Source organism: Carcharodon carcharias, chromosome 2, assembly GCF_017639515.1.
Source record: "Carcharodon carcharias isolate sCarCar2 chromosome 2, sCarCar2.pri, whole genome shotgun sequence".
NCBI classification, from domain to species: Eukaryota; Metazoa; Chordata; class Chondrichthyes; order Lamniformes; family Lamnidae; genus Carcharodon; species Carcharodon carcharias.
In genome coordinates, this window is record NC_054468.1 from 31256360 (window position 1) to 31284032 (window position 27673).

The 27673-nt window shown below is 41.9% G+C and overlaps 2 protein-coding genes across 2 annotated transcripts in view; both read right to left on the minus strand.

Moving 5' to 3' along the window:
* LOC121287168 (apolipoprotein D-like) overlaps positions 1 to 18819 on the minus strand; it is a 31118-nt gene extending 12299 nt beyond the window's left edge. Inside the window, exons 1-6 of the mRNA XM_041204780.1 lie at positions 18772 to 18819; positions 15750 to 15829; positions 13679 to 13805; positions 10855 to 10976; positions 6594 to 6682; positions 67 to 96 (exon numbers count right to left, since the gene is read on the minus strand). Coding sequence (XP_041060714.1) covers positions 67 to 96; positions 6594 to 6682; positions 10855 to 10976; positions 13679 to 13786 — 349 coding nt within the window. The 5' untranslated portion in view covers positions 13787 to 13805; positions 15750 to 15829; positions 18772 to 18819. The remainder of the gene's footprint in view (positions 1 to 66; positions 97 to 6593; positions 6683 to 10854; positions 10977 to 13678; positions 13806 to 15749; positions 15830 to 18771) is intronic.
* Positions 18820 to 19554: 735 nt separating this feature from the next.
* LOC121287173 (very long-chain specific acyl-CoA dehydrogenase, mitochondrial-like) overlaps positions 19555 to 27673 on the minus strand; it is a 78040-nt gene continuing 69921 nt past the window's right edge. Inside the window, exons 16-17 of the mRNA XM_041204794.1 lie at positions 25867 to 25942; positions 19555 to 22398 (exon numbers count right to left, since the gene is read on the minus strand). Of these exons, the coding sequence (XP_041060728.1) occupies positions 22261 to 22398; positions 25867 to 25942 (214 nt within the window). The 3' untranslated portion in view covers positions 19555 to 22260. The remainder of the gene's footprint in view (positions 22399 to 25866; positions 25943 to 27673) is intronic.

Consider the following 27673-nt stretch of genomic DNA (forward strand, 5'->3'; position numbering starts at 1 on the left):
CAACGATCTGGGTACCAAAAGATTTGGGCCACTTTGTGAAACAGAATTGTATATTTTAGTACGTACCTTGAACAGGGAAAAAGTCCAGATATACCCCTGAATTGACAAAAGAAAAAATAATGTATTAATGCAATGTTTGCCAAAGTAGAACAAAACTAAAAAGTAACAGTATCAATATTACTTCAAAAGTAAAATCATCTAAATTCAAAGTAAGTGAATGCTATGCTCTCATCCCCTCTGATGAAGGCAAGAAGTGACACACAATCCCCAAATTATCTGGGAATGTAATCTTTTCCTCACACCCCAGCGAACAAATTTGCGCAAAGAAAGTACCTAATCTGCATTTAGTGGGCTGAATTCACTAAATTTATTGTAAGACTGGATTTCATAAAGATTAGTTTTCCAAGGATAAAATTATGCATTGGGGAGCAACTGTAACATTGTTTTTGGTGCATGATGTCTTGGTGCGTGAGCTGAGTCAGTTGTTGATTGACGGCTTGTCTTCAGGGAACTCTTTGTCAGAACACTGCTAGCTAGTAGTGAAGGTCTGCCACTCATTCCAGTATAAAGAATATAGTCCTCACATTTGTTCTATGAGGAGCTTGACACTGATATGAGCAGAATCCTCAGCCAGAACATCTTTACCTACTGAGGGATTTCAACACAAGAGTGAGCACAGACCATGAGGCATGGTCCATTTAGCTCTGAAGGAGGGTCATATGGGAATGAAATGTTAACTCTGTTTCTCTCTCCACAGATGCTGTCAGACCTGCTGAGTTTTTCCAGCATTTTCTGTTCTTATTTCAGATTTCCAGCATCTGCAGTATTTTGATTTTATAACAAACCATGCCACAAGGTGTCCTGGAGACATCCAAGATCAGAACAATGGCATGAGCTGGACCTGATCATCAGCAGACGTGACTCTCTGAACAGTCTTTTCAACACACGCAGCTACCACAGGACTGGCTTGATTCAGGAAAATCCCTGATATGCAGCAAGGTTAGAATGCAATACTTGAAGCTTTTTAATTCAAATCAGAATTGCTGTTCTCATATCAACATCAGCAATACTCTCTACCCAAATAAAACCAAAAGTTCCTCAACTTGATTGTCCAGGTTCTCTCCAGAGTGCAGATGTGAAATGGGACATGGTTTGAGATATCATCTACAATACTGCATTCTCAAAATATGGGAAGCGAGTGGAAAAATTCTGACTGATTTAAGTTAACAACATTGTGATGGAAGCTGTCATTAAAGCCAAGCAATCTGCTCTCATTACTTACAAGAGAGATCCAAGAGACTCTGAATGCACTAAGGGCCACTCGAAGTAAAATCCATTAGACTGTTAGGTGGTGCACCAATGACTACTGGTTACAACTTTGCCAGATCATCCAGATATCCTTCAACACAGGGAACGTTAGGGTCATGTTTGAAAGGATCAAAAAGGCAACAGGTCCATTAAAGAAACCAGCTCCATTGAAAACAAAGGCAGGGGAGATCACCACCGGCTGCAATGAAATGTTGGAGAGATGTTTGGAATGCTACATTGAGTTGTGGTCAAGACTAAGTTATATTTTTGATCGATAGATCAAAAGAGAGAACACGGTCACCAAGGAAGCTCTAAACACCATTGCCTGTCATGGCAGAGCTGGATATTGAACCCACAGCGGAGGAGCTTGCCAAAGCTATTGGCTTGTTTTCTATGGGCAAAGCTCCAGGTACTAATTTTATACATCAAGCTCAGGAAACTGGCACTCCAGCAGCATCTGCATGAACATCTCAGTCACTGCTGCATGGAGGGGGCAGTGCCCCAGGATATGCGTGATGCAAAGATTGTCACCCTTACGATCTTACGAGAACAAGGGTAACCAGAATAATAGCAACAACTGTTGAGGCATCTCCTGCTGAGAATCATGTGGAAAGTATTTGCTTGTATTGCCCTTGTCAGACTGCAGATCCTGGATGAATGCATCTACCCCGAATCCCAATGTGGTTTTAGAACTGGAAGATCCACAATTTACATGATCTTCTCATACCAGCAGCTGCAAGAGAAATGCCGTGAACAAAGGAGACCACTATATATTGTCTTCATCGTGCTCACCAAAACATTCAACCATGTGAGCAGAGGCAGTCTATATAAGCTGGAGAAAATTGGCTGCCTGCCAAAGATACTCAAGTGATCTCCTCTATCCATGACAATATGATGGGTAAGGTGAGCTATGATAGGGAAATGTTGGAATCACAAGAAGAAGAATCAGGAGCAGGAATAGGTCAATTAGCCCCGAGTCTACCCCACCATTCGATAAGATTATAGCTAGTCTGATTTTGACCTCAACTCCACTTCCCTGTTCGCCGCCCCCAGACCCCTTGACTCTTTTGTCGATCAAAAATCTAACTCAACCTTCAGCATATTCAATGACCTAACCTCCACTGTTCTCTGGGGAAGAGAATTCCCCATACCAACGATCCTCAGAAAATAATATCTCCTCATCCTCCATCTTAAATAGGAGACCACTAATTTTTAAACTGTGTCCCCTAGTTCCAGACTCCCCCCACAAGGGGAAACATCTTTTTAGCATCCACTCTGTCAATTCCCCTCATGATCTTATATGTTTCCAAAAAGATCACCTCTCATTCTTCTAAACTTCTATAGGCCCAATCTGTTCAACCTTTCCTAATAAGATAACCCCTTTATTCAAAGAATCCTTTGAGATCCCACAGTGGGGCCAAACAGGGTTGTGTTCTGGCATAACAGTCTTTGGCATATTCTTCTCTTTGCTGATCTCCTATGCTTTCAGTTCATCTGCAGAAAGTGTCTACTTATATGCCAGAGCTGATGGAAAGCTGCTTAGCCTTGCTCGCCTGAGATCCAAGACAAAGATGTACTGAGTCCTCAGAGAGTTGCTCTGCACAATTCCCCGCCAGCATCCCATACCAAGGAACACCTTCAGCAGCAAACGAATTGACTCTTTCATGGCTGTAAAAGGTTTAGCTTGACCATGAGCATCAGAAAGACAAATGTCATGGCCTAGGGCGTTGCCATACCACCATCTATCAGCATTGACACACGCATCGCAAAAACTGCAGCTGTCACGTCCAAGCTGAGTAAGAGGGTGTGGAATAATAGCAACTGACCAAGAACACCAAACTACGAGCCTACCAAATCTACCTCAGTACATTCTTCTACAATGGTAAGACCTGGACAAGATATGTTGGCAAGAGAAAAAGCTGACCAGTTTCCACCTTCGCTGTCTCAGACATATCATAGGCATCTCTAGACATCACAAGGTCACCAACTCAGAGGCCCTGGAGCATGCTAATTCCATAAGTGTGGCATGGCCATGTTCATCAGATAAATACAAAAAATGCTGGAAAAACTCAACAGGTCTGGCAGCATCGGTGGAGAGAGAAACAAGATTAACGTTTCAAATCTGTATGACTCTTCAGAAGAAGAAATGTTAACTCTGTTTCTCTCTCCACAGATGCTGCCAGACCTGCTGAGTTTTTCCAGCATTTTTGTTTTTGTTTCAGATTTCCAGCATCTACAGTATTTTTCTTTCATCAGATACATTACGGCTATACCCAAAGACCTTCTGTATGGTGAACTGGCCACTGGGTCATGATCTCCTGAACATCCATACCTCTGCAACAAGGACACCTGGAAGTGGGATATGATTATGGAAGACATCAACACTGGCAACTAGGATTCAGTTGCTGATGGCAGTCAGCTCTGTAGACAGACTACTTGGAAGGACATTGGAAGAGATGAGCAGAAACGAAAAGCTCAGCTGGCTGAGAAGTGGGTCCAGGGAAAACGGAGGCCAGAAAATTGTGCACCTTCTCAGCCCACTGTCTTTCTCTTCAGTAAGTGAGGCAGAGACTGCCATGCTAGAGTAAGGCCACTCAGCCACACCAGGTGATGTTTAACACATAATTGACAACCAAGGCACCAAGCATCAGCTCACGCGAAGGAAGGCTGCCAGGTAACCTGTACCCAAAGGTGATTCAGATCCTACTTATAAAAAAATGCAAAGATTGCACAAGGGGGACTGATGTCATAGAAGAGGATCCGTGCATCTCCCAGACCCAATATTTGGTTAAAAGCGTGAATAGGGAAATTTTATTTTGGTAGAGGTATTCAAAATCATGCGGGGTCTGAACAGAGTAGATGGAAAGAAACTGTCTCCATTGGTGAAATATTGAAAACCAGAGGGCACAGATTTAAGGTAACTGGCAAAAGGAGCAATGACGACATGAGGAGAAATTTTAAGTAGCAAATGTTAAGGATCTTGAATGAGAGTGTGAGGGAGGCAAGTTCAATCAAGGCATTTAAAATGGAATTAGACCGTTCTGAAAAGGAAATATGTACAAGGCTACAGGGAAAAGGCAGGGCACCAGGTGATTTGCTCCTTCAGAGAGCCAGCATGGACACAATTGGCCAAATGGCCTCCTCCAGTGCGATAACCTTCTATGATTCTATCCTTCAAATTTAGGAGGATTTTTTTTATGGATTATAAAATCTGAGGATTTTTGAATGAAAACTAATAAAATCTGATTTTGAAGATCATATTTAAGCCAGGCATTAGTTTGGATGATCTTTTCATGATTGCCACACACCTAGATATCCTTGCTATAGGAGGATAACCAGTACAGTACTCCATATGTTCCCATACACAGCGCCTTGCATAGACTGCAGTTAAAAAAAAATGAAAATACTCAGCAGGCTAGGCAGCATCTGTGGAGAGAAACAGAGTTAATGTTTCAGGTCCAGGGCCTTTCATCAGAACAGAAGGAAGAAAGGGGAAGATAACCTTGTACAGATTCTTAGGGGTTGGTCTTTCACTCTCCCACTCTCTGTCCATTTATCTCCTTAGCTTCCCAAATTGCTGCCATGTACTACACAGCGAGTTTTCTACTAATACTCCAGATCTTCTCTGTCCAGTAGCTTGTGGCTCCACAAATTATTTCCCTTCCTAGGTCTCATCATGTTGTCTTAGTCTTATGAGGGTTGTGCGACTTTGGAACTTTTTGTCTCAGAAGGCAGTGGAAGCAGAGTCGCTGAATATTTTTAAGGCAGAGGCAGATAGATCTTTGTTAGGCAAGGGAATCAAAGGTTATCAGGGGTAGATGGGAATGTAGAAACTGAAACACAAACAGATCAACCATGATCTTATTAGATGGCGGAGGAGGCTTGAGGGGCCAAATGGCCTACTTCTGTTCCCATTTCATACATTCGTAGGTCAAAGTTCATCAGCTCACCTTCCCCAACTTATCCCGATCCCTTTGTATTTATTCTGTTTTTGAACACGCTTCCCATTTCATGCCATCTGTCTATTTTGTTTCTGCCCGTAACAGTCAGCATTTTGTTAGCACTGTCAAAATGGTTCCAGTTCCGAAAAAGAGTCACACGGACTCGAAACATTAACTCTGTTTCTCTCCCCACAGGTGCTGCCAGATCTGCTGAGTTTGTCTAGCACTTTGTTTTTATTTTTGTGAATATGGTGTTAGTTGCTAATCTAAAATCAACATTTGTTACAGCTTAAGTCACTTATAGTTAAATACATCCCAAAATGGTTTGAATCTCTTACACTGGAGTTCCATGTATGTTCAAACATTTGAAGTCCTATGCATGTGGAAAATTGTGCACAGGTATAAAGATTGGGGTACACTTGGATAGAAGATTGATAAATAGATTAGAAATCATTGATTTCTTGTTTGAATTTGTGCACACTGTACTTAATCACAAGACTGGAAAGTTTATCATTTAAAACTTTTTTTTATTATATTACCTCTTGTTTTGTATGTAAATTACTTCTAATCATAATTCATTCCGAAATGCATCAAATGGGTGTTATAAAATAAATATTACTTGTTCTTCTTTAATTGAGGAGAGTCAGGAAATAAAATTAGTTTTTCTTTGAGGGGGATAAGAAGAGAATAAGCACTCAATGTGGGGAGTGGGAAATATGTGACTGCAGGTCAGGAGAGAAGAAGGCATGGCCTCTCCACTTAGTGATGAGGTAGGACGCTTTCCCCAAGAATGGAGAGCAGAGAGTCTATATTTTCTGTGCAAGAAGAGATGAAGGTGCATGGTCTCTGAAAAGAGAATGTGCACTTTGTGTCAGCATGAAAGAGATGCGCTGATACTGTTGGATGGGTAGAATGTGTGAAACAAACAGAGATAAACATGGTCTCTCTGTGAGGGAATAGGGAAACAGACCCTATTGTTGGACAATTCCTATTGAGGGGTGGATGTGCACTCTCTGTGGAGAAGGGATGACATGCCATCTCTGCTCTGAAGACTGACATGTTCCCTTTATAGGAATGAGAGAGTAGGCAAACACATTTTCACCTGGCAGGGAGAAGCACACTCACCATGAGTACATTCTTATCGTCAGCAGTTGTGCAAAGCTGGTGTTATCACATTGGCAATCTTTTATATGCCCCACCAAATATTCAGTTCTGTTGAAGCCAATTCCATTTCTATCCTTTTAATTTGGAGGTGGCAGGTAAGTACCAAATTCACATATGAAAGAAAAACCTGGCAAGAATTTTAGACCAATGGAGGTAAATTTCATTTCTTTGTGCACTTACCTTCTGCAAACAATATCTGAAGTCTAGCTGTTTCATTCACATGAGCTGGAGATAACTTTCCTGTATAAAGTATTCTTTTACCATCATCCCTGCACAAAACACAATTTTTTTTTAAATGTACGAATAGTCTTTACTTCAGCATTTTGTGACTGTGAGACAATTTGAAATCTCGGACACAGTACATGAGCAGATCTGACTCAGTGAGCAAAAGTAGGTGAGTTGAGAACTCACTCACCACTCTATCACCCTCAGTAGCAATGCAGAGTGATTTCCCTTACTGTCATTAAAAGGAAAACAATTTCTCCATCTTCTGCAACACACAAATATAGGGAGCCGGCTGACCATAAAACAGAATTTTATCCTGTACTGCCTTTTAAAAGAAGATGAATGAAGAGATGAAAGAATAGCGGTCATCAAAATTTATTCTGGATTGCAATTCTAGAGAAATCAGAAAGGTATTCAACCAAATGAATCAAATGTTATCTTCATGGTCATATTTAAAATGCTTCTCAATGAGCAGAAAGGTTTTGAAAAGAACAAATTATTTTCAGAACCTTCTTTCCTAATTTAATCCATTTATTTCCAACAGAGGAAAGCCACAGCTTCAGTGGGACTTCCCCACTAAATTAAGGCCGTGCGTTTAGAGCAGTCTGGGTCTCACACTGCTGAGGTCAAGGCAACTTTCCAACCTTCTCAGTCTCTGCCTGTTGATTCCTGCCAAAATTTAAAAAATGGAGATCTAAGAGATTAAGTTCTAGGAATTGCTAACTTAAAGCAAAAAAAAAGTGTGCTTGAGAAATTAATCCTTTCCCAATAATTTATGCATGCAAAAGACATTAATAATCAGTCGGCACTAAAGTTCAACACTTTTGAGTTGGGATGTCAATTTCTTTTCTTTTACAATGCTATAGAATGTTTACCTGGTTATATTTGGGTACTTTGATTATACAATAATCATCCTGCATTGATTCCTTCTTTCCAATCATGTTCTATGAAAGAAGCTCTTTGATACAAATCTCAGTAAAAGTTTCTCACCAATCCCACCAATTGTAAACTGCAGTTTATACTTACATCTTCCACTAACTGCACACATCAAATTGTGGAAATTTAACTTTCGCCATAACCATGCAGTTTTTTTTCCTTTTCATATGTCTAATTCCCATTTTAAACTTAGCATTGAATCTGTTTCTACTACCCTTTCAGGCTGTGCATTCCAGATTATAACAGCCGTTTCAAAAAAACATTTCTCCTCATTTCTTTTGTCTATGGAAACAGTTGCTCTTCATTTACCCTATTAAAACGCTTCATAATTTTAAACATCTCAGATAAATAATCTCTTAACATTCTCTACTCTAAGGAGAACAATCCCAGCTCAAGTCTCTCCATATAACTGAGATCGCTTAGCACTGCTACCACTCTAGTAAGCGTCCTCTGCACTCTCTCCAAAGCTTTGACACATTTCCTAAAGTGTGTGCCTAGAATTGGACACAATAATTCAGCTGAGGCCAAACTAGTGATTTATTAAGATTTAGCATAAGTTCCTTACTTTGACCTTATTTATAAAGCCCAACATCCCTTATGCGTTTTTTCAGAAAATAACAAAGCCTTATCCACATGCTCTGCCACCCTCAAAGTTTCATGATTGTGAACCCCTAGGTTCTCCCTGTTCCTGCATCACCTTTAAGTTAATCATTTTGTAATTTCTGCTTATCATCTTTCCATACCTTTCTCCTCCAATAGATTGCATTCAACTATTCAATTCCCAGGGCTCCTTCTTCGGGTAACCATTTGGTTGGCTAATTTCACTTCCGAAAATAGATATCCTCCAATCTATTGACTATGTTATCAACAGGTCCTTCTCTTTCATTTAGCTTTGAATATAACTTTCTCCTTCTGGCCACCATGTCCCAATCCCCCTCTATCTACAGTATTGCACATAGTAATTCAGTTAAGGGAGGAGCCCATTTCTGTCCTGATCAAATGCTTAACTGTGGCATGTTGCCTACTGATGTGGCTTTTCCAATGATTTCCTAGCCAACATCTCATCTTACACCCTCAATAAATTTGAGATTGTCCAAGACTCTGCTGCTTGTATTCTAACCTGTACAAAGTCCAGTAACACCTCAATTTTAAGGCCGGAACTTTTCATCCCTGTTGGCATGGGTGTCATGGTGGGCATAAGTGGACAATATGGTGGGAAGGCCATAAATTGGTTTCATGACATCATGAAACCAGTTCGCAATCATCTGCTTCGCCCGTCAATGGTGGGCCGTGTTTCCCGCTATTGGACTTCAGGAATGTCATTTTAATACATCTGTATATCATTATAAGTCCTACTCCCCAGAATCATCCCCCTACTCGGACACAACGGCATGACTGCACACCGAGTTTCACAACAGTACATAAGCGACGTGCACCTGGCAAGCTGCACTTCGCTTGGGATTTCAAGGTTGGTTTGCCTACCTTTGTTCAGGCAGCACTCGCGGAAATCAGCATCAGGTTCACAAGCAGCACCACATCACCTTTAGCGGGGTTCATGGGCAGGTCTCATCCTACCAGACCAGCTGTAAGGTGGGTGGGGGGGGGGGGGGGGGGGGGTGGCTGTGGGGGGTGACTTTTCAACGGCTGCAGGTCTAGGGCTTGCTTGGAGAAGGAGAATTGGCCTCAGGCAAGGGAAGAGGCTGCAGGGTGAGGGTTGTACTGGGGAAGTGGGGTATCCCAGGGTAAGTGTGAGGGCACATGTTGATCTGTGCAAGTGGTGTCAAGATGGTGAGGGCTGAGGAGGCACCCTCCAGAGGAGATGACAGCAGATGGTGATGTGAGGGTTTGTGTGAAGGGAACGAGTGGTGATGTCCCTTGAGCTGGCAGTGAGTGAGATGCCAGTGAATGTGTGATGGCCTTGTGAGTATGTGAGATTAGAGTGATGAGATGATTGCCTTACCCTGGTGGCACAGAGGAGATCATTCATCCTTTTTCTGCACTGGATGGCCGACCTTTTGTGTGCAGCATTGGCACTGACCACCTCTGCCACTGCCTCCCAAGCCGGACATCCTGCGGCCAGAGCGGGAGTAGAGGACCTCACAGTGGGCCTCCACAGTGTCCAGAAGGTGTCCCAGGGATGGGTCACTGAATCGGGAGAGTTGCGCTCTTCTTGGCCTTCGGGGCTATGTCTTCGCTGGTGCTCTCCTGGGCTGCAAGCATTGAGAAGTGTGCATGCAGCTGCAAGTTAAATATGGTGCCTTGTGAGCAATGAGGTAACGGCATGGCGGGCAAATCAGAGGCCACCCACCAGGGTGCATAATTATGAGGCAGGAATGGCCTCAAATACAGCACAAAAAGCTGCCATTGCAGCTGGCCAGGAAAACATCTTTTCTCCCACCTGCTACCGCATTTAGTGCGAATATGGGATGATTCCATCCTAGGATTCTCATCCTTATGTTCAGACCCCTCCATGGCATATTCCTGTAGCTCTACAGCTCTCAAAAAAACTCGAAAATCTTCCAACCCTGGATTCTTTGGCACCCTTGCTTCTTTCACCCACCCGTTGATAGCGTGCCATCAGTTGTCTAGGCCCTAAGCTCTGGAACTCCCTCCCTAAACATCTCCAAATCTCTCTTCTCCTATGAGACCACCATAAAACTTAAGCCTTTGACTATGTGGCTCGTGACCTAAACTAATAGCTCTTTTTATCTCAGTTTCAATTTTTGTCTTTTTGTGCTCCTGTGAAGATATTTGGGGTATCTTAATATGTTAATGGGTGTTATATAAATGCAAGCTCTTTTTGCTATTGCTGATCATTTATAACTGCATCACGTAACTTACTGTTAGCAGTGGATTAAGAAGTACAAGATAAGAATACTGGGCATTGACAAATCTGCTGCAACTGAACAAATTTATACCTGAACACTGCAAAACCTGCCTTTGCAACTGGATAAATAGGATCCAAATTAACTTTAAGGGCTTCTTGAGCTCCTGACTTTAAAAACAGATTTGTTTACAGATTTATTAAAACAATTACGCGAAACCAAAATACTGCAAATGCTGGTAATCTGAAATGAAAACAGAAAATGCTGTAAATAATCAAAAGATCAAGCAGCATCTGTGGCGAGAAATGGATGCTGAGTGCCCTGCTGAGAGTTTCCAACAGTTTCAGTTTTTATTATTAAAACAATTAACTGGGTGTTTGCATTATAATTTAGCATATCCGCACTCTTGACTTTTATCTATTGCTCTGCTCTCGATCTATTTCTGGAATACTTACCGCTTCTCTGTAGTGTTAACCTGTATCCAATTATCAGATCTCTGAGAGAATGTGTGTGTGATGCAGTCACCTTTTATAAAACGTGTAGAAAGTCCTTCAACTTCATACCATGTTCCCATAAACTGTGAAATAAAAACGTTAAATATTAGATTACTCAACCTGAGTGCACAGATTACTCAAGATTCAGCAATAATGTAGAAAGAACTCTCATTCATTGAGAACCCTTCATGTCTTCAGATCATCCCAAAGTGCTTCACAATCAGTTCATTATTATTTGAAGCATGATCACTGTCAAGTACAACAACCAGTTTGCACAAAATTGTCCCAAAGCAGCAGTGAGATGAATGATCCTTTTGGTAATATTGTTTGAGGAATGAATGTTGGTTAGGACATTGGAAGAACTACCTGCTGTTCTTCAAAAAAGTGTAATGGAATCTTTTAAGCCTATCTGAGCAGGTTTTGATTTAATGTCTCATCCAAAAGGCAGCACAATGGTCCTTCAGTACTGCACTGAAGTGTCAGCTTAGAGTGCATGTCCAAGTGAAACTTAAACCTAGAACCTCATGGCCTTGAGGAAGGTTCACTATCAGTGACAGTTATAAAAAGATGTCAACAATCTGCCATGTGTTTGTCATTCCCTTTCCACCCCAAACATAAGCACTTGCACACAGACACAGTACTCAGTCTAAAGGATTGACTCGTTATTCTACATGAACATAATTCAGGATTAATGGTTAAAAAGCATCCAAAATTTCTCAGGACATAATCCCAGTGGTACTTCCCAACAATGAACTTTTTGCAGTTTGCAGGTGCAGGGAGGACACCTCACTTGCATGAGACAGGCTAGCATAAGAATCACTTCAGAAACTTCTGCAGCACCCATTTGCTCATGCCTGTCTGAAACACATTAGCTCATGTGCCAGTGTGGGAAGGGTTGGCCCAGGTCACCTCCAACTCTGCCAATACACTGATTCATAACCCACAAAAAACGTGACTACTTTGCCAATTTTTCACCCAATTTAAAATTATTCAGGTATCCCACTCATTTGCCTTGCCTCATTGGTGGGGTCCACATACGGTCTTATGGAGTTTTGTATGTGGCCACCGAGTTGGCATACCAGCTTACCATGACCACACCAGACCTCCTTCCAGCATGAGCAGCAGGAACTCTTGACCTAGGGAAGCCCCACCCATCTGCCATTTTCTCTGTAATGGGTGGATGGATGTTCTGCCCCTTAGAAGCCAAAGATGGAGCTCATAGGAAGAGTTAGATTATGGTGGGAGCATGGCAGAACCAAAGTGCCCCAAAGTGTTCATCCACCTGAGCACAAGACTTATAAAAAGAACAAGGAATTAAACTCCCAGCTCTGAAATGTGCTTTATTTGTTTCTTCACTTTTCCACAATAACACCAAGTTCACAATTCATGTGCAGCACATAGTAGATTAATAAATAATCTTGTGCTCCTTCTTCCCTCCAAAAAGACAACTCTGTACCAAAAAATGTACATCAATGAATGTTAATACTGCTAAGCTTTTCAAATAGCAAACATCAAAGATTCACCAATTGAGCCATGCAAATGATGGAATTTTCCTTTCAAATTGTTTTCAATAAAAAACAATGTGGATTCCTCACTATCAAGAGGAGACAATCAAACTGAAACAAAAGGAATTGATTTCCCCTTTGTCTTATTGCTTATTGCATTGTGTAAAGATGAAATTACCTGCAATAATGTAGGTTATAATGTTCCTATGTGTATAGTTTTGTATAGGAAAGGTTAGCTTCGACAGTTACATGTCTAAGAAGTTTCTAAGCTGCATGGTACTGAGCAATTAGTAGTCATTTTGTGTTTCAGGTATGATTTGTAATTATAAACATATCCGGGACATTATACCATGAACAGCAATTACGACTAAAGGTGAGGAGCCATCGTAGCCCTCTCAAAAAAGTCATGACATGGCTATGCATTTTCCAGCAGAGTCTGCAAACAAACACATCTCAATTGAATTATTTCCCTCAAAATGGTCATCTAATGATATGACAGAGTCCCTGCAATTTCTTTCCTTCCAACTAACATTAACATCTAGCAAATAAATGTGTCATTACTTGCTACGGATACAACTTCCATATGACTACACATTATAATTTTTAGCAAAGACTCTGAACTAATCATGTGGTGTGCTTGGCAACATCTTCTATGTTGCTTTTGGTGTAAATGTTGCAACCCTCCAAATGAAACCCTACAATGCTTGAGAATATTTGTCAGCCATTGTGTATAGCAAGGATATAACACAACCAAACCCAGAATAAAACTCTTTCGACTACCTCAAACATTTGCTTTGAAATCAGAGAAGCCTTCTGATAGCATTCTCCACTTTTGCAACAACACCAATCATACTTTTGACCTTCAAGTGAATTGATTAATTTAGTTCTGATGAAGAGTCATACGGACTCGAAACATTAACTCTGTCTTCCTCTGCACAGATGCTGTCAGACCTGCTAAGTTTTTTCAGCAGTTTTTGTTGCTAATTTACGATACTGATTTATGCTGAATAATGCACCCATCAGGTGAACTGGGCAGTAGGAAGCAAAATTCATTTCATTCAGGATTTCTATGGCCTTCAAGAGAGGAGGGTTGGTTTCCTCAAGCTAGGGTGGATTAAAATCTAGTTCACAGAAATGAAAGAGCCATGTGCTGAGGCACTAACTATTCAGTCTTCTTATTAAGTGCTGTTCATTACAATTCTAAAAGCTGCAAGGAATATTTCTTGACATAGCAGGATGGGTGATGCCACATAACTATTTACTTAACATGGTCTACTAACCTCTGTTAGAGTGAAATTTTGTTGCACTGGAATTGCTGGACATGCCTTGGAACTTCCTCTGGTGAAGCAAATGGCAAAAACTAACAGCATCAATAGCAGCCCCTGCATGTTACCGTTTTGGGAGGATCTGAAAGCAAAAGAGGTTATATTAGATCCCTCAACCTCATCACTCCTATTCTGGCATCCTGGAGAAGAGTGACATTTGCGAATAACAGATAATGAGGAAAATGAGGCATCTCTTTAAAATATAGCAGAGGGACAAATCACTTTTAAACGATGCGAGATGCATTCTACGCATTGTGTTAACACGCATCTTTATAAAAAAGAGAGCATACTCTTTAAAAATAGTGTTTTTAAACTGGGATAGTCCAGGCATCCTCAATCTTTAGGTGAGTGGGTTAGACTCGAGCAGACCCAGGCTTCCCCCGGGCTTTGTTCTGATTTTCATCCTCCCTATCGTGCAACTCGTGTATTTTCATCTTCTGTTGGCTCCCTTCTCTAATGCGCATTCTGTTAATGATTTATTGACAGGAAGCGCCCCCTCACTTTGCCCTAAAGTTGGCCCTTGGCTTTTTTCCCCACTCCGAATGCCTTGCCGTGGTTGGGGATGGGGGGCGGTGGGGAATGGGGATGAGGGAAGGGGGAACCATGCGGTACCTGAGACCATTAAGCGCCCTTTAAAACCGACGGAAGTTCCGGTAGCTCTTTTTAAAGAGGGGGAGAATCTCACCCTTTTGGACACCTCGCGCTTCTTAAAGCGTCAAACCACCATAGATTCATTTCCCCAAATCTAGCAATGAATTGTGGAACAAATTACTTGTTCGCTTTCCTTTCCTTATATATAAAAAAAACAGAAGTGCTGATGAAAACATTGGAAGCACTGAGACGAGGAGATGGGAATTCACATTGTTTGATGATGGTTTAATGAAGCAAGCTGTGTATTTTAATCAGCTCCTTTCATTAAAGATTGCCATGTTTCGTTTGTTTTTTAAATGAGTTTATTTATTTGTCATTCCTCTTTTAGACTTTCCTCACACCATTCTCAGACAGGCCCTTTGGCTGACGGGCTGTTCAACTTTCCCAGTTTCAAGATAAAAGCAGATTACTGCGGATGCTGGAAATATGAAATAATACCGAATTTCAAGGCTTTGTTTTTGCTCTTCCCAAAATGATGACCGACCTGCTGTCTACTCGTATCAGCCACGGCATACACTGCAGTTTCCAGTATTTGTTCTACCTGTGTGAGCAGTCCCTGTAAGTCCAGGCTTCTCAGTACCTTTCTTGCACATTCATTTCGACATCGCGCGCCCCAACACCGGCAACAGCAAACTGGGCTCTGTTGCTCATTACACTTCAGTTTTCTCCAATACATTTACCATACTTCCCCCTTTCAGTTCAAACGTATTCAGCTAATCAGCTCACCCTAAGCTCCATCACCCCTATGCAACTTGTATAAATTAATCCAATTTGTTTCAGTCAATAACTTAAATATATTCTTCCAGTACATTGCAAATCTCTTGCTTAAATAAATCGACTCGAACCACATTCATGGGGTTACCAGGTAACACCGCGGGTTTCCCCAACAAAGGTTTCGACAAGTCTTTGGCTAGTTTCTTCAGTGACATAACCCGAACACTGAGCTTAATCAAAATTACCCCACCCCTCGCCCCACCAAGCGGTTCATTACAATTATTACCCGCAGGGTAATAATTCCTAAATAGCTTACCCTAGAGCAAAGTGGAGATTGAACGGTGATGTGGACCCCGAATCCCAGCCGATGTGTACCAATGTCTGCTGCGCAGCCCCACAACCAGTCCTTATATGCGAATCACCGCTACCCAAACAACTGGGGTGCGAGTTACCTAACAGGGCTAGGTAAAAGCAATCCTACCCCGCGGTCTCGGGGGAGTCCTAGTAATGTACACACCCATATAAATCATGTTAGAGATAGACAGTGCTAGCTCTCTGCACCGAACTGCTTAGTAACTCAAGTTTTCACTCATCTATTATTTTTGATGAATGATACACATTATAGATTTATTGCAAGGTATGAATCCTCCTCAACTCGCACCTGTTAGATCAGTGTCACTTCGGCCAATCGTGCACAGGGTGCTGAAACGGCATTCACTTATAGGGCGCTTCATCCGAGCTCTGCAACATCACAAACCGCCTTCAATGAATCACAGACGTGAGTTATTTAAGGGGAAAAGGCTAGTTTGTGTAGGGCAAGAACCCAAAAACAGTAATTAAAATAATGACCAGTTCATTTTTTCGTGAGAGATAAACCTTCAAAATTCTCTTCAAAATTAAACATTTTCCATCGAAAATCCCTATAGTATATACAATGCTGCATTGCGGCATCAACTAGCTGCCCGGCTTCTATTGTAACTGCATAATTAGCATCATGGAAAATTGTAGCAAAGCAGGGCGGGTAGGGTTGTGCGGGGTGGGGGGGGGGGGGGCGGTGGGGTGGTGGTTGGCAGACTGGCTCAGTTGGCTGGATGACCGATATGGATCAGATTAGTACCAACAGTACATGGTTCCCTCCCTGTAATTTGGGACCTGCCTGCATGCCCCACCTGTGTTGGAGGTCATGGTACTGTAGGTCGGACCTGCCTTTGGGCAGAGAACTCAAAGAAAAGATAACATGCCCAATTGCCTTTTGAAATTTCCGATGAAATCCACCACCCTTTCAGCTCTGTGTGGCAATCTTCAGGCTGCGGCCTGGCTGCACATGCACACAGTTTAGCGGAGACTTTAATGTCTTGAGGCACTTCCACTGCATTGGTGGCAAAGTTGTGATGATGGAGTGGAAGCAGCATGAAAGAAGTTCCATTATCAAGTCATATTCCCGAGTCGATCAAGCACACGGAACAGTGTCGAGAAGAATCACAAGACTGTGCCACAGGTCGATTTAAACTCAAGGTGAGATAGGTCTAATCATGGAAACATAGAAACGAGGAGCAGGAGTAGGCCTTTCGGCCCTTCGAGCCTGCTCCGCCATTCATTATGATCATGACTGATCATCCAATTCAACAGCCTGCTCTCGCTTTCTCCCCATACATAGAAACATAGAAGGCTGACCCAACTGCTGCAATTATTGCCAAATTGTCAGTCAATTTTAATCACCAGGCTTCATTGTTATGAAACCATGCTTTATATCAAACATGATTTTTGAATCTACTGGCTGGAAACCCATAATTGTGTTTTTAAGGACTAAATCAACGTCCCAGTGGCTTGAGACCACATTCAGAGATGGCTACACATTTTTATTACTGTACCTTCTGAATTCCAGAAACATTAAAATGAAGACAATCAACCTGCAAACACTGCACCAGGAACAATGGACTTTAAGGAATATGAATGGGGGCCATCTCCTATCGCATTAGCACAGCATCCATTCAATCATCTGGGGTACTCAACTGGGCGGTGACAAACCTTTAAACACAATCACTTGGACAATGGGACTCTGGCTATGAAAGTAATGTGTTCAGGCATAGGGCAGAATTTTCCATGCCCATGGGCAGCGGGCATGATAGGTGGTGGACAATATGGCATGATTGGTTTCACAAAGGCAAGAAAGCAGGCAGTAATCAGCCTGCTGACGGTGAGCTGCATTTCCCACCAACAGTCATGGGGGAATTCATTGTAATATATCAGCATATCATTAAAAGGCCATCCCACCAGGCTCTTGGACCCCCGTCGGATCGTCCGTCCACATTGGCAGGAAAACACATCGCTGTGTTTCACAATAGCATGCAGGTGATGTGCACTCGGCGGCCTTCACTTTGGGGGAATTGGAGGTGAGTGAACAGCATCGTTCTGCAGAGATTACCAGGGTGCCTGTTGCTTTGCAGGGGCGCCGGGGGGGTGCTGGGGTGAAGTGCTGCCCTGCCGTGGAGGCGACTGTTGTCAGGGCGGGGGGAGGGCAACTGCTGACGCTAGGTTGGATCCCACGCACAAGAAATCAAGGTGGGGGGACAGGGTAGGCGAGGGAAGAGGCCATGCATTGGGGACACCTGTATAAACTGACCATTCCTCTGCAACTGAGACAGTTCAGGTGCAGCCACAATGATATGATTGGGGTCAGGCTTCTAGACAGCCCGCCCACGCAAGCAATGCAGAGGCACCAAAGGGCCATCAAGAATTCCAGACATTATCCCCCTGCCCCCCACCCCCCCACTCCCCTACTACACCCCCAGCACAGACTTAGATTCTGCCATCACTTTATTGGACCGCGGAGCTGTTGGACTGCACATGTTGTACAATCTCCTCACCAACACTGGCCATGTAGCAGTCACTGCTGGAGGCACTCACAGCCCCTCGCAATCTCAGCATCCCGATTAGGAGCTATTTCCCGCATATCGCAGGTTGACAGGGCAGCCATTTGTGACCATCCAAGGGGTGACCAGCACTCTCCATGAAATGTTAAGGGGCCAATACACAGGGTCAGGAGAGATGCTAAGTACATCCATGATAACCACGTCTCTCTCGCTCTTTCATGCTGCAGGAGATAATTAGTGCATGGCAGTGACCTGTGAAACAGGACACATCACTCACAGCATGGTTACCTGATGGATGTTGCACTGCTGGATCCTCACTTGGTAGAGCAGCACCAAATTCACCGTCAGCACAGGACCGATCCAGATCATGGCTGGCCAGCTGGATGGCTCTGTTTTCAAATTCCATGAGGATTTTGATTTTGGGTATTCCCCCACCAGTCAGTGACCTCCCCCTCTTGTTGTGTGCCAGTTTGTTCTGCATGGATAGAGATGGAGAAGAAGTAAGCAGGACGCCTGCCAGGCCAGATGATAAGTATAAAACAAAAACAAAATTACCTGGAAAAACTCAGCAGGTCTGGCAGCATCAGCGGAGAAGAAAAGATTTGACGTTTCGAGTCCTCATGACCCTTCAACAGAACTAGGTATGCCAGGTCTGTGTGGGTGGTGAGTGGTCCCATGGATGGGATGATGAGAATGACGGTAAGTGTGAGAGAGTGAATGGTGATACCCCTTGAACTGGCAGTGTGAGGATCCTGATGTGTGATGAGTTTGTGAGTGTGTGAGTTGAGAGTGATGAGAAGGGTGACTTACCCTGGGGGAACAGAGGAGATCATTCATCTTCTTGCAGCACTGGATGGCTGTCCTCTTCTGAAGGGCATTGGCGCTGACCATCACTGCCACCGCCTCCCAAGCTGGATTGATCACGTTGCTGCCTATCCTGCGGCCAGAGAGGGGTACAGTACATCTCAGTGGGCCTCCACAACATCCAGAAGTTGCTCGAGCAATCTGTCATTGAAGCAGGGGGCTGCGGTCTTTTTTCCTTTGCTGGCCATGTGTTCCGGCCGGCAGGTAAAACATCATTTTATCTGCCAATGTTCTTAGAATAGCACATTCTTGATTATATTATCACACTTTGGCATCTATCATCATAATATTCATTAGTACACCAAAAAAATCTCATTTATATCCTACATACATTCCTAAAGGATCCTCTAATATATCTTCTAATACAACTATATAGCCAATCTGCTGCACACCATCCAATAATGTTATCTCACATACTCCACACACTCCATAACACTAAGATATATACCCCCTCACAGGGGTATTGATGACCTCAGATGCTTCCAGTATTATTTACCCATCTCTTATTAATAGGAAAAATGAATAGGGTTATGTATTCAAAAGCAAGTTACTTGCCAGGAAATGCCATTGATAGTACATTATGGAAAGTATCTATAATAAACTGGATCCAAAAGGAATAGACAAAGAAAGTTCCGGGGAAGTTAACATCCCTTGCCAACTCAGAATGAAAGGCATCAAACACCGAAACAGTTTGTTTTCCTTACAATTTCTTCAGTTAATCTTCACTCCTGATGTACAACTCTTTAGCATATTTTCTACAAACATAAAATTCTAATACATGTTTTGCTTTTTATAAAACACACAACTCCAAATGAAATGACATTCACCACATGATTCTGATTTGATGTTTTCTTCCTGAACATAGGCAGGTGTTAATATAAAGAGGCATCAGACAAACAGCACTGATCAGACAAACAGTAAGATCACGCTACACAGGAGACTGATATTTCGAGTCAACAGTAGTTTTCCATTGCTATACCAATTGTGCGGTACAGTGGTTGACTCTCCACTTCCCTCTGAAATAGCCTAGCAAGCCAATCAGTTCAGTTAGGGATAGCCAACAAATGCTGCCTTGCCAGTGATGCCCGGATCCCATGAAAAAATAAAGAGAGAAGAATCACTGATGCCCTTCCACTATGTTTCAAAACAGAAAAACTAAGGCAGGTGTCAGTTATTGCAATGTCATTTCCATCTCAGCCTGTGTCCCACCATCAAATAGATGAAGTGTTTCTTTTTGAACAAAAAAGTTGCTATTTTGTTTTTAAATCCAGCGATTTCTGTATAAGCTGATCAATAAAATGGAGCTACTGAACTCAAGCTTCTAGATCCTAATTAAGGAAGAACTTATGTTGTCATAATGTCTTTCATAACTTCAGAATGCCCCAAAATGATTCACAGCTATTGAAGTACTTTCAAAGTGCCGTCACTGTTGCAATATAGGGAAACCTGACAACCAAAATGCACAAAGCAAGATCAAATAGCAATTAAATAAATGACCAGACAATGCTGGTTGAGGGATAAATGTTGGCCAGGATACCAGGAGAGCTCCCACACTCTTCTTCAAAGAGTGGGATTTTTTATCCTCACTTGAGAGGGAAGACAGGGCCTCAATTTAATATCTCATCCAAAAGAAATCACCCCCAACAGTGCAGCACTTGCTCAGTGCAACATTGATGTCATGGCCAAGACTAGAATGGGACTTGAACCCACAACCACTTGACATAGTGGTGAGAGAGCAATCATTGAGTCAAGGCTAATACTTAGGAACAGACCCCATCTCTCTCCCAGAAAGATTTATAGTAATGACCAAATAATCCACTATTAAAAGAGAACCTCTTTCTAGAATACATAGTACTTCTCCAATATCTAATGTCCTACACTATTCAATTTGTAGTCCTTTTATCTCTGCAGGGGAAAGTAAGTCGAATGAAATCTCTTCCACTTATGGAGAGTAGCCTCACCAGCTTTCAATAAAGATGATGTTGCCCTACTTTCTACTGCTAACTAAAATTAGGGGGAAAAAATTAAAACAAGGTAAACCCAAAACTGAGTTAAACTAAGGGTGAGAATTGAGCAAACTGTCCGAATCTCAGTAGTGTGTAGATCCAGGCAATTTTAACTCTCAGGCCTCATCGGCATGCCCCAGTCATTTGCCCAACCAAAACTGGCAGGAAGTAGCAGCTGGTTACAGGAATGCAATGTTTGTGGCAAAAGGCTGTCCTTTCCTGTTTGGGCCTCTTCTGGCCCCAAATCCTCTTCTGGCACAGGTACACCTATCTTTGCTGCACGGGTTGAAATAGCATGACATCACGGTGCCTGATCTGCTAATATAAAGGAGCTTGCCAGTGTTGGCCAATGCCCTTCTTGCCTGCTGAAAAGAGCAAATTAGAAAAGAAGACAATGGCAAGGGAGTGACCACAGTGGAGAATCGCGACACTGGACTCCTGTATGATTCCAACCTACAGCAATGTGCATATGGCATTTTGAGCTGGTACCAAATGGCTGCTAAGGACAAAGTGGCTATGGTCACTAATTGGAAGAGTTTCCTCTCCAATACTTCTTTTATTATGTGAAACATCAAATAGTGTGATAAACATCTGACACAGAAATTCTTCATATAGTAGGTAAAAATAATTCAGTGAGTTGAATATTCCTCTCAGAACACCATTGCCATATTAAATTTGTTCCCTTGGGTCTCATTAAATGTATTTGCGAACCTCCTGATCACAAGGCTGCTGAACTTGTCAAAACATGCTTATTGTTGCTTTAACAGCATGTTAATGCTCTACTGTATAAAGAATAACAGATGGCTGTATAATATACTCAAGAGGCTTGGGTGGCATCAAAAGCTGTTAAAGCAGGCTTCATATGTACACTAATTAAAGCCCAGTTATGTTACTGATATTGATATCTGAATGTTGCCAGTATTTTGAACTTAACTTCACCATCTGACTTTCACCATCGGTCACCCCTAATGCTCTGACAGCAAAAAAACTATTGTGGACAAATGTGCAACTTCAAGGTTCAAATTTGCAGAAATTCGTAAAAGGGAACTAGCATTGTCACAATTTTTCCGATCTCAAACATACAGAAGTCTTTAATAAATAACTTCAATCAGCATCACTTGTCTTCATGATTCTCCAGGAGCACAGAATCAGCGACTGATTCATCAGTAGGCTGTTCGTTCCCACAGTCCGGATCTTGAAATGAACAGCCAAGTCAGGAAAGGAAAACTGCATGCTTACGAAGCAAAATCAAATGTCCTGCAGATTCAAGACAGGCTTAGCAGGCTAAATTTGCAAAAGAAAACTTTTGAACCTTTATTTGGCTAGTCGCAACATGTATGGGTCTTGCTCAAGAGGGCTCAACCTGAATTTATTGTGAGGTGCACCAAGAATTCAACTGCTTTAAAAAAATTGCCCAAAGACCTAACGCTTAGAATCCAAGTGGATGATTTGCCACAACTCCCCCCTTGGCCACAAGCTCTTTTGATATAGCCTTCATGTTGTTGATGACCTGCATGCTGGGCTCAGACTTTAGCGCATTCAGATTGTTGGTTATACGAGCAAATGCCTGAAATAAAGACAGAAAGTTAGTTAAAACATTGTGTACATTTTCTAAATAGCATTCAAGTAAGCCAGAATATGCACAGTGAATCATTATCTTTGATTAAGTTGTAACGTGGAATCCCTGGAGACATAGAACAGTTTATAAATTTGATTATGTATCCTTCAAGTAAGGAGTATATTATTGAGTTTTTTTTCCTGAATGAAGGGGTAATTGATAATACATTGTTAAGAAAAACTTTTTAATTGACATTAGCATAAACAAAAGGAACAATAATTGGGATCTGAAATAAAAACAGAAAATGCTGGAAACACTCAGCAGGTTTGACAGCATTTGTAGAGAAACAGAGTTAACTTTTTAAGTCTGTATGACTCTTCTGCAGAGATCTGAAGAAGGGGTCATACGACTTGAAATGTCAACTCTGTTTCTTTCTCCACAGTTTATCTCAGATCTGCTGAATTTTTCCAGCATTTTCTGTTTTTATTTCAGATTTCCAGCATCTGCAGTATTTTGTTTTTATATAATTGGGATCTATTTGTTATAATATTGCTTTATAGCACACATTTAAATCTATTTCCTCGTAGTTAGAAGTCTTTCTGGAATTTATACAACCTTATCCTTAAAATTGGCATAGTGGAGTTGGTTATCTCGCCTTCTTTGAGGATGATGGTGTTAGTTAATCTCCTGAGATGTCAGACTGATGATCTTGCCTGTAAAGATCTATATCTATTCCTCCTGCATCCTCTGCTGCTGGACTAAATCACATTCTGCACTACATTTGGCTTATATTTCATTACCCTCGATGTTGGGGAAATGTACCTCTAAGTGGCACACTTATATCTGCACCTATCAGGCTAATACAGACACAAATTTTTAACTTTTGTGATTTCTCTCTCACCCTCTCATCTTTTCAGAGTGTGAGGGCTGACTTATCCAGAAGTGCACTTTTTGCCTTTTGCAGAGACAGCCTTCTGTTTACAATAAACAGAGAACTCCTATAGCACTTTACATTAAAGCTTAAAGCAATCTAAAAACCTCTACACCAACCAAAACTTCTAATTCTTAGTCTCAAAAATTGTTATGTATCCTTGATTCTCAAGAACATCCTCACCTTTTTTCATGAACCAATCTGAGTGTCACATAACTTAGGGGAGTTCACCTTGTTAAGGATCAATCACTGCAAAGTACTACAGGAGTTCCCTGTTTATTGTAAGTAGAAGGGTGTCTCTGCAAAAGGCAAAAAGTGCGCTTCCGAATAAGTCAGCCCTCACACTCTGAAAAGATGAGACAGTGAGAGAGAAATCGCCTTTTTAGGAACTACGATAGCCTCGGATTAACAAATGACAGAATCCAAACATTCCCGGTGGCACTTTCAGTACCCTAACTTCCCCATTTTCTTTTTTTTAATCAAAGAGCCTTATGCACCTTCAGGTTAGGAATGACTTTTTTAATATCTCCCAACAAGCTAGCTTTGAACCAAAGACCTTGAAAATTACGCCTCCAAATTCTTTAAGGAAATGGGCACCAAAAGATCCAATCTGGGGGATTATGTGCACATACATATCCCATGCTAGTATCACCCATCATATTAGTAAATGCAGAAAAATAGGAATCCAGGGCCCACAACTGTCAACTACATTCACAGAAAAATGCTGTACATACACCTCAACCAACAGTATGTAAAGGGACCACTGAGACCATTAGTTGGTTAAAAAAATTATTTACCGTCCAAAAATTGTTGTCAACTCCCAATCAGCTCCTTCCAATGATGGCCCTCCTTCAATTGTCCTCCTCTATCCCAGTCACTTAGCAATGCTCCAAATTATTGCTTTCCATACCAATCACTTTCCCTCCACAATCTCCAGATGGTTTGCTATCCTTCCCAGTGAGCTGCCTGAGGATATCCAGCATGCATCTACATCTCACCATCTCATTTAAATGAGCCCAAGGCTCAACATCAGGTGTGCCTCTGGCCTACCTATCCCACACATGACCTTTCTCAATTATTTGCATATATGTTGTAATATAGGGAAATGCAGCAGCCAAATCACACAAACCAAGGTCTCACAAATGAGGCGAATTTAGAAACGCTGGGTGCATTATAAATGCTGGCCGCAAGAACTCCGCTGCTCTTCTTTGAAACATGCCTGGAATATTTTACATTCAGCTGAGGGGACAGACTGGGCCTTCATTTACTATTTCATGTGAAAGCTGGCAGCACTGAAAGTGCAACATTGACTCAGTGTTGTACTGAAGTATCAGCACAGGTTATGCACTGAAATGTCTGGACAAAGGCTTGAACCCACATCCATCTGACTTAGAAGTAAGAGTTGAGAAGTAAAGAGTTGACATTTCAAGTCCTCATGACCCTTCAACAGGATCCACATCCTTTTGCAGAGACACCCATCTACTTACAATAAACAGGGAACTCCTGTAGTACTTTGCAGTGATTGACCCATCCGCAGTTTTTTTGTTTTTATCCCTTAAATTATGTGACACTCAGATTGGTTCATGAAAAAAGGTGAGGATGTTCTTGAGAATCAAGGATACATAACATGAAGGGTCATGAGGACTCAAAATGTCAACTCTTTTCTTCTCCGCTGCCAGACCTGCTGAGTTTACCAGGTAATTCTGTTTTTGTTTTGGATTTCCAGCATCCCCAGTTTTTTGTTTTTATATATTTAGAAGTAAGAGTGCTGATTCTGAGCTAAGACTGACACCTGTAGGAGGCTGTGTGTACAGAGAAAGGTCCTTACCCTGACAAGGACTGCAAAAACCCAGTCAGTATTGTAGAAGTTCAACACAATTGTTACTTTAACTGCCAATGGAACAGCAATCCTAAAAGTTCAATTGATCTGCAGGTCATTTTAAGTGATGCCTTAGAGATTCAGCATTCTTATCTTAGGTCCTGGTCAGGTCATGAAACCTCTTCCTTTATTTCAGTCAGTCCTCACGGTACAATATTCCTGACATTGACCTGTTCAACTACCTCTTGCTGGGATATTTGTCTAGAGACCCTTCTGCTCCACATCCTGCCCTGGCCCACCACCGTCATTTGGAGGAGCATCTCCCTCCTCTCAAAAACCCCCCTCTACAATGCAACATTTGAGAATCTGAGGGCCCTAACATTACCAGCTGCTCATGCCATTTTCAATGTTCACAACAGAATTGAAGTTGCTTGTACCTCCCCTTTAAATGGTAAAAGCAATGCCCAATATTAGCCTCCACCCGTTCAATAAGCTGCCAAATAGCAGCATGAGTACAAGTGGCAGAGAATCTGTTTTAATCAAATATTGATCATGCCCCTTGTCCACATTGGCAGGCACATGGAGCAATCACTCCACACACTTCCTGACCGATTACAGGCCAGGCAAAATTCTCTCCCTTAACTGCAATCCCCGCTTAAAAAAAAACAGCATCAAACATTTGATAAAATTGAGTTTCCATCAGTGAAAAATGATACAGGGTTCACACCTCAAGGCACCAGGTTTCACAGAGAATTTTCTCGTGTTGAGCTGATGGGATCCCTTTGTTGAGAGCGCGAGATGCCCTAGAATATAAGAGAAGAGTGAATAAGTTTCATTATGTTACCAAAATAAATTGATTATTGAGAGGATAACATTCCAGTCATTCTGGTGATGTCATAATAGGGGATTTTAGGAATTTTAATTCCCCACATAGATCCTTAACTAGGAATATAGGAACAGGATTAGGCCATACAGCCTTTCAAACCTGTTCCACTGGAGGAAAAAAGTCTCTAGCTATCCTACATTAGACATCTCAAAAACACCTCAATTGGATTTCATGCCATGATCCTCTATATTCAAGGGAATACGGGCTAACCCGAGCAAGTTAACCCTTGCTAAGTCTCCCCCGTTTTTACTGCCTGCCATTGGCATGTATTGGTGTCATTCTGATGAACCTGCAGTACACTTATTTCAAGGCCAATACATCCTTCCTGAGGTGAGGAACTCCCTATGAAGTCTAACTAGACCTTTATATAACTGTAACATAACATCCAACACCTTGTATTCCAGTCCAAGTGAGATAAAGGCTAACATTCCAGAAGCCTTTTTAATTCCCTCTTATACCTGTCTTCTTGTTTTTAGTGATTTATCTACATGGACTCCCAAATCACCTGGCTTATCCACAGTTCCATGTTTCCCACCATTTAGAAAGTATACTGATAGATCTTTCTTAGGTCCAAAGTGGATGACCTCACACTTCCCACATTAAGCCCTACCTATCACAGTTTAGCCCACTCACTTTATCAATCTTCCTTTGCAGCTTTCTTCTCCCATCTACACTATATGCTGTCCTACCTCACTTTGTATCATCAGCAATCTAGGATATACGGCTTTCTAAATTTAAGGCAAGGATCTACAAGCCCGTTCTCTGCACCTGGTAGATGGTCTGCATAGTCCACTTACCTTTGTGCCCAAATCCCTGCAGGCACATGAATGCAATTCTAAAAAATCAACCCAATAAACTGGCTTAAATGTGGGCAGCTTACATCACCAATGCCTTAACAGGATTATTTCAATGAAAATTGCACAGTTATCACCACTCTGAAAATGATGATACATTATTATGGTGTATTATTGTTCACTGAAAGAGTCAGAGATGCTGTGGCAACACACACTTTCACTTGCATGTTGTGGAGCTATGGATAGTGACAGTAGAGACTCTGACTTTCTTTCCACTGCAAGACTGACCAAGAATCTCCCCCGTTCTTACTGCTTGCCATTGGCATGTATTGGAAGGATTTGCCAGTTGATATGGAACCTGATCGGCTGCATTATGAACGCACCTTCCTTGGCTATCGAGTCCTTGCATGGGCTTCGAATTCGGAGCTTCTGGTTCAGAAGCATGGATCCTACCCTTTGTACCTCCTTATTATGGTCTGTATGCTGTATAATTTTAATTAGCTATAAGCTGTAGTATGTCTACCATAAAATAGTGTTCATTGTAGGCTTTCTAATCTCACTCTTCTTAGGCAATCCCTTGGGATCGAGGATAACTTGAGTTTCTAATCTACAATGTAACACAGCACAAACGTTCCACAGATTATAATACACTGTAACATATGCTCTACTATACATTTTACACTGTATGTTGTTAACAATGATATTGCTAACAAACTGAACAATGGATTATTGAGTATTATAATTTTGCTATTGAAATAGAGCATGTGTATCCAAGAATCAAACTAAGCAACAGAAGGTATTCTTTGGTTCTTCCAAAAGGGTGTGAAATTCTACTTTGGACTGTTTGCAAAACA